This window comes from Mastacembelus armatus, chromosome 5 (assembly GCF_900324485.2).
Source record: "Mastacembelus armatus chromosome 5, fMasArm1.2, whole genome shotgun sequence".
NCBI lineage: Eukaryota > Metazoa > Chordata > Actinopteri > Synbranchiformes > Mastacembelidae > Mastacembelus > Mastacembelus armatus.
Genome location: NC_046637.1, coordinates 20,828,252 through 20,840,901, shown reverse-complemented (window position 1 = coordinate 20,840,901; position 12,650 = coordinate 20,828,252). Strand labels below are relative to the sequence as shown.

At 41.9% G+C, this 12,650-nt stretch overlaps 1 protein-coding gene across 1 annotated transcript; it reads right to left on the bottom strand.

Annotated features, from left to right (window-relative positions):
• Positions 1–10,636: 10,636 nt before the first annotated feature.
• On the bottom strand, positions 10,637–12,477 carry LOC113130943 (transcription factor MafB-like). The gene has a single exon (XM_026307943.2). The coding sequence runs from the start codon at positions 12,221–12,223 to the stop codon at positions 11,237–11,239; it is 987 nt and encodes a 328-aa protein (XP_026163728.1). The 5' UTR covers positions 12,224–12,477; the 3' UTR covers positions 10,637–11,236.
• Positions 12,478–12,650: the final 173 nt, after the last annotated feature.

Below are 12,650 nucleotides of genomic sequence, written 5' to 3'. Positions count from 1 at the left end.
CTCTGACTGAAGAACTTTTGTTTAATTTTCCAACTGTGCACTCTCTTCTCTTCTTGGCCTCAGGAGACGTCATTATAAGCCCACAAAAAGAAACATCCAAACCATATTTCAAACTATCAGCCTTTTTTTCATACATGTCAGTCTGCTGGATACATGTCAGCAGCCGTCTGAAAAGTGCTGACATCGCTGCCCTTCTGTCCGGCAGTCGGCTCCCTCTTTGTGAACTTGGATTTAGCTCAAGGGTATAGCCACCTTGCTAATGTGATGTAGCTCCAACCAGGAAACAAATTGGCCTGACGTCTCATACACTGCTTCTTCTTGATTGTGTGATGGCTGCTGCTGCTAATGTGTTAAGATGGGTAGACCTGCATGGAGAGATGAGTGTGTGTGTGTGTGTGTGTGTGTGTGTGTGTGTGTGTGTGTGTGTGTGTGTGTGTGTGTGTGTGCCTGAGTGAGAAAGAGGGAGGATGGGGGAAGGGCCCCAGTCTGCAAGATCAGCACAAGTGGAATTGCATTGATTCAGTTAACTGCAGAGTTGGAGCGTGATGTGGAATTCTGTTTATCAAGGGTGGAGTTTACAAGATAGACTCCATTTTGATCCTATTTTCCACATCATATTCATAATCAGTCCCTGCCTCTTTTCTTTTAGCAATAAAATACTAGCTCAGCCTTATATATGTAGCTTAGCTATAGTTGCAGTTATTTTTAATCCAAATAAAAAGAACAGACATGTGCTTCTACTGATTTAAGGTCTTGAATCAAATGGTCATATAATATATGTCCCACTGTTTTTATACCAAAAATATAGCTACAAAGGCTCCCACTGCTCAGATGTGATGATCCTGGCAGATAAACACTGTAAGCATCATCATAATCACAATTCATCTACAAGATCAGATGCACACAACTGACAGCGTGTTCTGTAAATCACCAGGAAATGTGCCGCATACTCTAAATAAATACTGACTCATGTATTATATTCAAACTGAAGCCGCTGGCTCAGAATTGACATCTGCTGAATCTTAAACTGCAAATAAATTTCAAAGACTGTATTAATTAAATTGAATCAAGCACAGAGTTGTAGCTCTGCAAAAGGCCATTTTCCATCCATGAGGAATTCTTGATGGTAGAAAATATGCACAAAAAAAAAAAAGAAAGACAGAATGTAGCCTATTTAACATATGGATTAAATTAATAAGTTAAGTGATGCTTCTTGTGATAAATCTCTAGGCTCTTTCTTAAACATACACTTAAAATAAGCAGAGGTATATTTTCCTTTCTCTTTTCCCTCTCTCTTTTACTCCCTTCATTTATCTGTAGGGAATTTGTCTCCAAAGGGTTTATCATGACTGCCCCATACCCCCCCCCCCCCAGTTTGTCATTTTGCTGATCCAGACGCTTTTTCATATTTCAGTATTCTTATCATCCACTGGCAGTAAGATCATCCATTTCACTTATTTCTTAGAAGTGTGGCTGCAGCCTAAGTCAGTATCTACAGAATAAATTCAGTGAGGGGAAGGTTAGCTGAGGAGGGACAGCTAGTTAGCGGCAGCGGTGCTGGTGGTACTGGTAGAGCAGGACACTTTTTTATCCAGAGTCAGCAAGGGTAAAATGTCAAGCATTTCTTAGGGAAGCGGCTCCATCGGATTCCATTCAGAGCTTTAATCTTAATTGAGAGCATCGCACATTGATATTCCATAGGCCTCTTTGCCCTTCGCCTCTCAGCTACTTTCATTTAGAGGACAGCCATACTGCACTAGAGCATGGGGATTGCTTTGTCAGACAGCCAAGAGGCCAAAGGCAAGGTCAACCTCTCTTTGTGATTGTTGCTCACTACGGAGTGAAGGCATCACCTCTTTGATGCTGTCAGTGCTTTTGTGAACACTTCCGAGTCTTTCTGAAGTTGGACTGAATTAAAAGTTTTACATTTTGAGCTTATATTGGCATAAAATAATTATGGAGCACATGTATATTTTAGTTTGTAGTATCGTATGAGTAAAGTTAAATAGTTTTGCAGCTTCTTAACTTTAGGCTCTAAAGAAGCCATGTGTTTGCCCACCAGCCCCAATAAGAATAATTCAGTGCAGTATGGCATATTAAACATAGCAGTCAGATAGATGATTTACAGTAATCATGCTTAAGAGAATCAGGAAAAAAGTTGTTGGACTCTAAATATGGCCTTTCCACATGGGAAGATATCTGTGCCATGTTTGTGTCAGAAAGCTTTAATTTAGTACTCTGTAGCTCACCGTGGGTGCAGTATCATCCCCTACTTCTCCGACAAAGGGAAAAGGACTAACTGGCCCAGCAGAGATGCAGCGATAAGACCCATGTCATCAGATAAGGTGAGGACGGGAGGGAAGTGCGGGAAGGTAACGCTCTCACCACTTCTGTGGGAAGACTTGTCATGCCACCTTTCCAGAGGCAGTGAAAACATGAAAATGAAGTCTCATCTCTCACACCCACACACACACACACCCACACACACACACACACACACACAAACTGTTTACAGCCCCTACCTGTGAGACTGAGAACCAAGCTCGCCTCTATTGCTCATGCTCTGACCTCAGCCCGCTGCTGACACAGATATACTGTAAAGAGATAGCACCATGAAAAGGTATGCATGTGCATGTCACAGTAGCCCCTGGGGTGAGCCGGCCTTAAAAACACACACAAAAAAAAAAAAAATAAAACATGCCACAGTTTCTTCATTAATCTCAAACTTTTATGTGACATTTTAAATTGGTTTGGGGAGCTCACGATAATACATTTAAGTCTTTGCAGAAAACACAAATATCTTCTGCTGATGAAACACTGAATTAGAATAAAGGGATTAGTCCTTCAAAGATTTGCTTTACCATGAATAACAGGGTCCTATAGAGGGGTTGTAACTTGTGACAGATTTATAGGGTGATCAGGGTTTGATAAAGCTCCAGAGAAGTCGCTCCTATAATTCAAAGTCTTTTCCTCTGGTTGTGTGGGAAAGCCTAGTTCCATTTTCCACTCCTTCTATCAAACAGCCACAGCAGCCTTTACCAAACCTCTCGGCTGCCACCAACAAATCAAAACAGTTAGCCTCTAAATCGTTCCAGTCAACAGAGCAGCTGAACTTCTCAGCAGGACACATCCGTTCACATTATTGCCTAGATCAATAAAATCTATTCTAACCAGGCAATGATACTTCACTCTTTCCATTAATACTTGCCATGCTACTTATAAAGCAGCATGAGAACATTACTCAAAATATGAGTTTATTTTCCATGGCTTCATTTCATATTTAGTTGCCTTTTTGGTACCTTCCTTTATTTAAAAAGTTGCAGAATTTTTGTAAATTCAGCAAAAGATTACACAACTAGGAGCTTAAAATAATGATTGTCATTAAGTCATACAGATGCAAGCATTTTATTTAGGGCAGTTTAACAAGAAAAGAAGTTCAAATATTTCTCTGTTGCGTATGATCCACACGTGAGTCAAAGCTGTTCCTCTCCTTGAGATTTAAATATAGTCCCACTCACCATTACCACTGTCACTCTCAGACTTGTTGTGACCTGCTGACCCTGCCTGTACAAAGGAGGCGAGATGCTGACCTACCCCTCCAAATGTTTTTCCCTAGTGCAACCACACAGAGACAGACACATTTTAAGATTTTTTTTTTTTTTTTTTTTTTTTTGGGCTTCGATGTCATCAGTCTGCAGTCTCATGGTATTGTTTTCACTCATTTGTCGGAGGTTTCATCTCTGCTCCACAAGACAGTGCAAGTTTACGGGAGGCAGGCAGATGGGGTGTTCCCACAATAATGAGACAGATGAACGTTTCTCAACACCTGATGTGCAAGCTGAGGTCAGAGTTTGTTGGGCTGCGAGTCAGAGGCCACCAGCTTTTGTTGTACAGCTTGGACATGTTAGTGCTGCAGGCTATACGGCTCAGCTGTATGTGGGCGGTGTGTTCCTTCACGCACTTCTCCTCTTCTCTGTCAGTGGCCTGATACCATAGCTCAACAACTGTAAAACTGATTGCCCTGAAATGTTAAACAGATAATCATGGTGCCCAGAGGATGGTCCCATGACTTGGGAGAAACAACGATCATGTGTCGTCATTGTTTATCCAGTAAAATCTCTCAACAACTACCCAGAGGACAGATGCAATATTTGCTCCCTGTGTGGTCCCCAGATAATGGATTTTAACGACTCTGGTAAGCCCCTGATTTTCTCTCCATTCTGGCACCTAGAGGGTGAATTTGGTCATTTCAAAAAGAAATTTCTCATAATTTGTGGAATGGATTGCTATGACATTTGTTTCAGATATTCATGCACCCCTCCAGATGAAACCTAACAACTTCAGCAACTGCCTGAACTACCCAAATATTTTTCTTTTTACGTTAATCTGAGACCAAATACAAATGCAATCTTTACTTAGCATTCTTTGAAAATTATAAATACTAGCATCCTAACATACTAACCATGGTACTCCCACTATTGTCATTCTAGACTCTTAATTGTTATTGTATAAATGAATATGATTTTAATTATTTTAAGATTATTTGGGGATATTTTGCCTTTATTTGGCAGTGGGTAACGGAGCGATGGACAGTATACGTTGGGAGGTAGAAAGAAGGAGACATGCAACCATGGACATTGCATATGTGTGGCAAACGTCATAACCATTCAACTATCAGGGTGCTCTATGATCAAATGACCATTCATAATGTGAAAAGGATTTCTCATAGAGAAGTATCATCTGACCTCGTCAGAGCATTTTAGTGTCTTTGAGCTCATTGTTTTGCTTGTTTCTGGCCGTAGCTTCCCAAAAATTGAATTAGTCCTTTAAAAGTTGACAAAATTGAAGTATGGTGTTTATAAGGAATGTGTTGGCATGGTTCTACTCTGACCAGGTGGACAAAAATGTGCATGCAGGGTTTAATTTCACAAAATATTATATATATGCAATACATACGCAATATATGTCACATATGTATGTATATATATTACATGTTTTATTTGTCAAATTTACTTATTTTCCAGCAACTATGAGATTTTTTATTTTTGTTTGCAAAAATAAAGTTACAAAAAGTGGAATGATGTAACTGTGGGTAGTTTTCAAACATTTGTCTAACATCTTTGAACTACATCTTAAAATCAGTGGGAACTCTTATCACACCCTCAATAAACTTTGTTGTTTACTTGTAACCTTTCATTTTATTTTATTTTTTTTTTTTTTGAGTAGTTAGGGTTTTTTTTTTCTGCCGTTAAATCCCAGAACAAAGTACTTCCTGTATCTTGACCACAAAAAGAACAAACATGTACATGGGTTCACTGTAGTATAAAAGCCTGCGGTCCCCTTAAATAGCTCCCTCATAAGCTCTGTGTTGGCCAATGAGAGGTTTCTCTCCCTGACAGTCTGACCACAGCACACAGTTCCTCAGTTGTGTTAGCGGAGACTTAACATCACACATGATGACAAAGATGGTCAGAGAATCAGAGTATGGGTGTGTGAACGCTGTTCTGTCAAATCGTCCAGCTGTGTAGACAACAGAGGCGGATAAAGCTACGCTAAAATCGGCTGGAAGGGAAAATAATATGGAGTTCAGTTCGGTACAGTGTTTCTGAGAAACATAAAGGAAGAGTTATGACAGAAGTCAGATGTTAACATGACACATTCGTGGGAGAGTGACACACCCAATTCCAAAGAGGCCTGTTAGATTTCACCAGAACATATGACACTGCTGCCATATTGTCATGTCAGAGGCACCCTCAGAAACTTATGAAGAAGGGTGCTGAATGGTACATGTGCAGTGACAACAGATCAAATCTCAGACCCCATCATACATTCAATTTTTACTTTAACTTTTAAATAATATTCATTTTTATAACCCCCAAAATGTTCTGCTTTTCTGGGATATATTTTTGCTGTTGTCAACACAGTAACAACAGAAACTAATTATCTCTGCTACACGGAAACATGAACCACAAATTTGCTCTGATTTAAAACCACCAAAAAAACATTTCCTTCTCATTCATTTCCTAACAGCAGCAAGGACCGTTTAGTTTCTCATCCGTAGCACTCTTCCCAAGAACTGGAGTTACACCATTACTTTTCCCGGATGCCTCTCTGTTATATACCACAGACACATTTCGGTCCCTGAGGGTTGGACCTGCTTTCCAGGTTGTGTTAAACTTGTCAGGGTGCGCATGCAGTTGTCGGAGCAGGAGTTGACCCTTAATAAGCGAAGCTATTCCAACTGCAAATGAAAACCACAGTATCTGGCCTATAGATTGGTAGGTTGTAAACTCAGGGCCAGGGGCTGTGGAAAGGGAAGCGGCTGTCAGTGGGGGAAGAGCCTGAGTTAACCTTTGTGGCTCGTGTTTCTACCGTGCACTAATGGACGCCTGTCATCATTATGGACAGAAACAGGAGGGCGCCTGCCAGCTGCATGACCCCCATAAAACAGGACAGGAAATCCTAGCATGCAATAGAAAGGAAAGAGATTTTCTTCTCTTCTCTTCTCTTCTCTTCTCTTCTCTTCTCTTCTCTTCTCTTCTCTTCTCTTCTCCTCTCTTCTCCTCTCTTCTCTTCTCTTCTCCTCTCTTCTCTTCTTCTCTTCTCTCTTCTCTTCTCTCTTCTCTGCTCTTCTCTGCTCTCCTCTGCTCTCCTCTCCTCTCCTCTCCTCTCCTCTCCCTGGCCTGTTATTTATGCTGTAAAACTGCAGTGTCACTCTCATGAAACAGGACAATATCCTGTGTATCTCACAGGGAAAAAGTCAAGGAGTCGAGGGTTTGATTTTGACTCAACTACTAGAAGTCCAGTTACCATGAGTCAGCTTCTAGATAGCTTGACCTGATATATGGTTGAACAGTTCACTTGTCTTCAGTGTGCATGTCAGTAAAAACCCCTCTGTTTTTCACCTCATTCTAAGACACTCTGGGCCTGTCTTGTAATGGTTTGTCACACTGGTAGGAGCCTGTCTAATTATTACATGCAGTTGTACACCCTTTGCTCCGTAGCCAAAGTCCAGGGTCTGTAATGTGACAAGACTTCGTCACACTTCTCTCAGTGGTGTCCACTGAAACGTGACAAGCGCTTTATCAGTGAGCCTTCCTATCAGATCCTCACGAGTTCATGCACAAACACACTCAACCTGACACCCCCAGGAAGCCAGAGTCCTTATTACAGCCAGTTAAAGAGCAGGACAAGATTTATAGTTGTTCTGAGGCTACACATTAATCCAATCTGTTGGATCCTGCAGACCCAATCATATGATACTTTAGTCATTACCAGTAGTACAATCTTAATTACTGTGGAATCTTTCAAGATGTGGCAATAGGGGAAATAAATGTTCACAGACCACACATCGATCCACTTATGATAAAAACATTTGTCAGAATAATATGATTTTGAGGGAGCGAGAAATGAAATGAAATACACACGAAAGCTTGTATTTGCATATGTATGCCTGTGTGTATGTGTGCTATGTCCGTGGACATGTCAGTGTTCGTGTGTGATCACTGCATGATTCACAGTGTCACAACTGCGCGCAGAAACAACTGGACATCCTGAGCGGAAACCACAGCCGCCGAAGCTGCGCTTTCCTGCGACATACAACCGAACACTCTCACAAAGAGTCACTTGACTGGACGCTCATATAGGAAGTGAAAGAGGAAGCCCATCGTCCATCCTGTCCTCCATCCCAATCTCTGCTCTGCACTTCACGTGAAACCAACTCTTATAGACGATCACTCAGTGTGAGGTTTTAACTGTTGCAAAACAACAGTGAAAGAACTGGCTGTGGCTGGAAATGGCTTGCTACTGAGGGTCAAATGTCTAGTCAGTTGACATCTAGCCACAGAAGATAAGTTACAATCATTATTGTGAATGTAGAATTCACTAATTGATCAGCGGTGTTTGTTTGAAACAAAAGAATATTTACACAGCTGATAACTCTTACGTGACAGGCCATTCTGTATGTAATCTTTTTGTGACAGGTCAGGAGGTCTTCGACAAGATACTCAGTGTTCAAACTGGACTAAACCAACACTGTCCAGGGGAGATCGGTATGATGCCACAGATTGAAGTGGTGGTCGTTGTTTGACGGTGGGGTCTGTTGGCCTGGCCTTCCCTGATGCCTCAAGGCCTTTGGCTGTGTTCACTGGTGTCAGTGTACGTAGCCTGGCAGCCTTCATTGCTCTGGCTCGCCCCACACAATAGCGAGTATCTGCAGCAGTGTGTGCTCGCTGTCTGAGACACAACCAGGCCTTGGCAAATCCCAGTGCTCAGCCAAGAGCTTGGCACCACATTCATCTGATTCACAAGGACACGCTGGAGTGTTTTCACTGAACACCGGTCATTCCTAGGTGTTACTGGGTAAAAGTTAAAACAGTTAAAGTTAGAGTGAACGTATTGTCACTTTGGAATAAAAAGACCTGTGCAGAAGAAAATTTTAAAATAAAGTATTATGATACCTCATCATTAGCCACTCTCATATGGACTATTTTTTTCTCTTTATTTCTTTCATCTATTTTAATTTAAAAAATGCAAATGCATCTATTCTAAATCATTTCCACAGCTCTTTATCCGTCTCCAGTTATTTTTTTCTTTCTTGTTCTGATGCCACAGCCAAGCAGACACCTTTCCCTCCTGCTGACTCAGTAGGTAGCCTGAGGCGCTGTGGGCTGGGGGTGTTGGTGGTGGAGAGGAGGGCTGGGAGGGGGGGTTGCGGGTCTGCTACATCAGACCCACCAGCCTATCACATGCAAGCAAAAAGAGCTGGCTAATCGTTTCTACAATGGCACCCTGCACACTGTCACACAGTACCACAAACCACTCTCCTTGCCAGCACTTCTACTGTATTATGCCGTTGTTCCTGGGAAATACACATGTGATGCATGCTAATGCATAAACATATGACACTGAAGAAAGAAATGCTCTTTTTGAAAAACCACACGATCTACCATCAGTATTTGCAGTAAAAAATCATGCAAGTATACATATAGATGCATAGCTTGCTGTCCGTTGTCTTTACTATAGTGTGTGCAAATATGCACATACTTAAGTGAATTCAATATAATATGCTAAGTAATTTGGGACAGTTTAGCTGATGTTTAAGTGGTTAGCTTTTTAATATTTAAACTAATTGTACAATTTACAAATGAGAGTGATGCGTAAAATTACAAATCACAAATTAGTTACAAAAGGTTAATGAGCAAAACATTTAATCAAAATAATTTAAAACATTTCTTTCAATAATAATGGCGGAGCAGTCATCCGAGTTAGTTTGGTAGCCTATTACTTAAATATATTTATGGGAACCCTCTTAATACAGAGGAAACTTAAATTTAATATTAAACCAAGCAAAACATTGTATTATCCCATATACAAGAGTTACTGATTAATGAGGTCTTGGATATAACATTAAAGTATAGAGCAGCATTATTTGTTTTTATTTGGTTATTTTCTGCTGCTTCCTTTATCTTTACAAACTCATTTATCTACATCACACGCTCCCAAGCGCAGTGGGCCGACCTTCAGGAATTAGGGTTGTTTTCAGAAGGAAAGTGATTTTGCACCTGTGCTGTGATTTTGGAGCTGCTTTCTCTCAACATAAGTTAAGGTCAAAACTTGTCAGGGGTCACACATGAAAAGAGAACCTGGTGGCCAGGCTAAAGGGTGGTGCCGTAAAGCGAACCACCTGCCCAGCTGAGCTCTCGCAAATGGAGAACAGTAAAAAAGTGTCCACTGACACTAAAAACTCTCTGTGGCGCTCTGTGCACAGGCCATAAACTCAACTTACAATGTGACCACTTATCATACATTATCACACTGGCCTAGGAGCTATTACAGCCATCCAAATATTATTGTAGTCCTAAACTGAGAAGTCTCTGTGTTCAGGAAAGTGTCTTGAGGATTTAAAAAAAAAAAACACACATTAAGTGAAAAAAAGATCATCTGGAGCCGAGCAGTGGAGCTTTGAGCAGCAGGCCATGGTTGTTGTTTTGCTCTTCCTGTTAATAAATGCAGAGGTGATCTGTTTGTGTGAGGAAGAGAGCAGAGGGGAAGCCTGATTTCCACTCTGTTTTATCTGTGCCCCACAGCCCCTGCCAGTTAGCCCCCTGTGCTTGCACATGCTGGGGTCCCACAGGAAGCAGCACTCCATGAAGAACAAAGGTCAGGGAAGGATAGAAAGCCACTCGTCCTTTCATTCACCAGCAAACTCACAGATACACAACACTGTCTGACAAAACAGGCTACATATGACTTAAATTAACGTGTGTCTTAAGACTGACACTGAGTATTTTTATTTTAAGGATTTTAATAGAATTATAAAGTATACATTTTCATGGACAGAATCATTTCTGAGCTTGTGGTCTCACTGACTGTACTGCCCACAGATTACTGTTTACTTTCACATTTAAATATTATGCACAAATATTATGTTGGATATGTCTGTGTGTATGGATTCAGGAATGCATAAACCTTTTTTTTCTAACTGTGAGTTGTTAAAAATGTATATGGAGTTCTGATGAGTATAAAGAAAACACACCGTCAAGGGATCAAAACTGCAAAAAAAAAAAAAAAATGTGTGAGGAAAATAGTTCACTGTTTTTTGGAGGATATGAATTTGTCAGCAGATGAGACACAATTTTAAAAAGTCACAATAAGTTTATTGATCCATAGTAAATGAAAAACATAGTAGATGAAACAATTTGCATAATTGTATAGAATAATTTTAAAAAGCAAATAAGGAACACATCTGTCCTGCAGAATAGGTTTCAAAAAATAATATAAATGTCATTTCTAGCATCATTCCTTTCAGTATGTTTTCTATTTCCAGGAAGGAGAACACAAAATACTTGAGCTACAAAAACCAAAAGCAAAGTAAAATCACCAAAATAGAAGTAAATGAAGCAGAAGGATTAAAGTTTTGTATTCATAAAAGACAATATTCTCTGATTTCAAGTATCTCCTTTTAGACAAAATGTCTGTATAAGATCAATATGCCTGTATAAAATAAAAACATCTCAGTGCGCACATGTCCTGCATGCATGCTTCTCTGTATTTTTCCATTAATAACTTGTTGCCTTGTTGCATTTATAACAATTCTATCAGCGATGCCCCCATTGTTCAGCATTGATTAAAGCTTGTGTGTAATCCATGAGATTGTTTGTGAAGGAGCAAGGCGAGCTGTCAACATACATGCCTCACTGTGGAAAAGAATCAGTTCTGTGGGGAATTAACAAACTCACATTAAATACTCGGGTGAGGAAGGGTTGTCACTGGTAGACCCAGTTTCGTGGTAACAGTGCGCACCGGACAGTTTCTCACATTTAAGTTTGTATGCATCCCTTTCCCGGACCAGTCTGTTGAGTTCGTGTTTCAGCTGCTCGACCTGTGACACCAGGCTGGTCTTTTCGTGCTCCAAAATGTGTTTCTGTTGGACGCGCTTGAAGCGGCAGGACTGTGCGTAACCTCGGTTTTTCAGGGTTCGGCGCTTCTGCTTCAGACGCATCACTTCGTCCTTGCTGAGGCCTCTGAGAAGCCGGTTGAGCTCTCTGACCGACATAGACACCAGCTGGTCGTCTGAGAAGTGGATATCGGCGTTGGATCGCCTGTCGTGGCGGCTGTGCTGCTGCTGGAGATGATGGTGCGCACCGAGGACCTGCTGGGCCTCTGGCGACTGAGGGGACGCGCTCCCCATGTCGTCTTTGAGATAGGGGTCTTGGCAGTGACTGCTGGGCATACCTTGCATGTCAGGGTGACCCGGCAGTCCCGGGTAGTGCTGCACAGGCTCGTTCAGGTGACTGTATCCTTCGTATTCAGCTTGGAAAGGTGGCGCGTGGTGGCTGTGGGGCGCAGAGGGGTGTCCCTGCTGCGCTGTGGCGCCGATAAGGGCCTCAACTGCGTCCTCGGGTGTCAGGCCAAAGGCTTGAGGGTACATTTGCTGAGGGTAACCCCCGTTGTTGGGTATCCAGAACTGGTCGCTCCCCGGGTTGTTTCTGTGCTCGTTTGGGTTTAGGTTTGGAGACGAGGGTACCGAGTTACAAGGTGTGCTGCCAGGGGTGGAGGAGACTGAGTCTGGTCTCTGGAGCTGGTTGCACGGCCCGACGAAGGAGCGGTCTATTCCTTGCATCGTCTCCTTCTTAACGCCGAACTTCATTAAGTCGAAGTCGCTGACGAAATCCATGGCGTTTTTCTGCAGTCTCAAAAGTGAATGCGCCTCAGCGGTCATTAAAATGGCAAGCTGGCCTCTTCACTGATGTCCAAATGTCCACAGCTATTTCATCCAGTCAGAGAAAGCGCAGTCACTTAAAAAAAATAACAGTAATTCCAAACTTTGATTTCAGCTCAGAAGAAGAAAAAAACATGCGTGCATGTCAGACTCTGAGTGGTGACTCTGCACTGCACAGCCTGCTCGGCTTTAAGAACCACAAAGTACAAGTCCACTAGCCTGGACGCACATCTGCCTGTTCTGGAGAAGCGCACTTTGTTCATAAAGCTGCATTGGCGTGATGTCACGGCGTCCAGACTACACCTCTGCGCTTCTCTCCAATGAAAGCACGTAGAAGAGGACGATTTGCATAAAAGCTGCTAGGGGTATGTCCCATCGAGTGTGGGGGGAACAGATCATTTGACCAAAACCTATAAATACACCGCGC

What these genes read in the sequence shown, in the direction of transcription:
- LOC113130943 (XM_026307943.2), bottom strand. Translation starts at nt 12,223, where the DNA reads ATGACCGCTGAGGCGCATTCACTTTTGAGACTGCAGAAAAACGCCATG.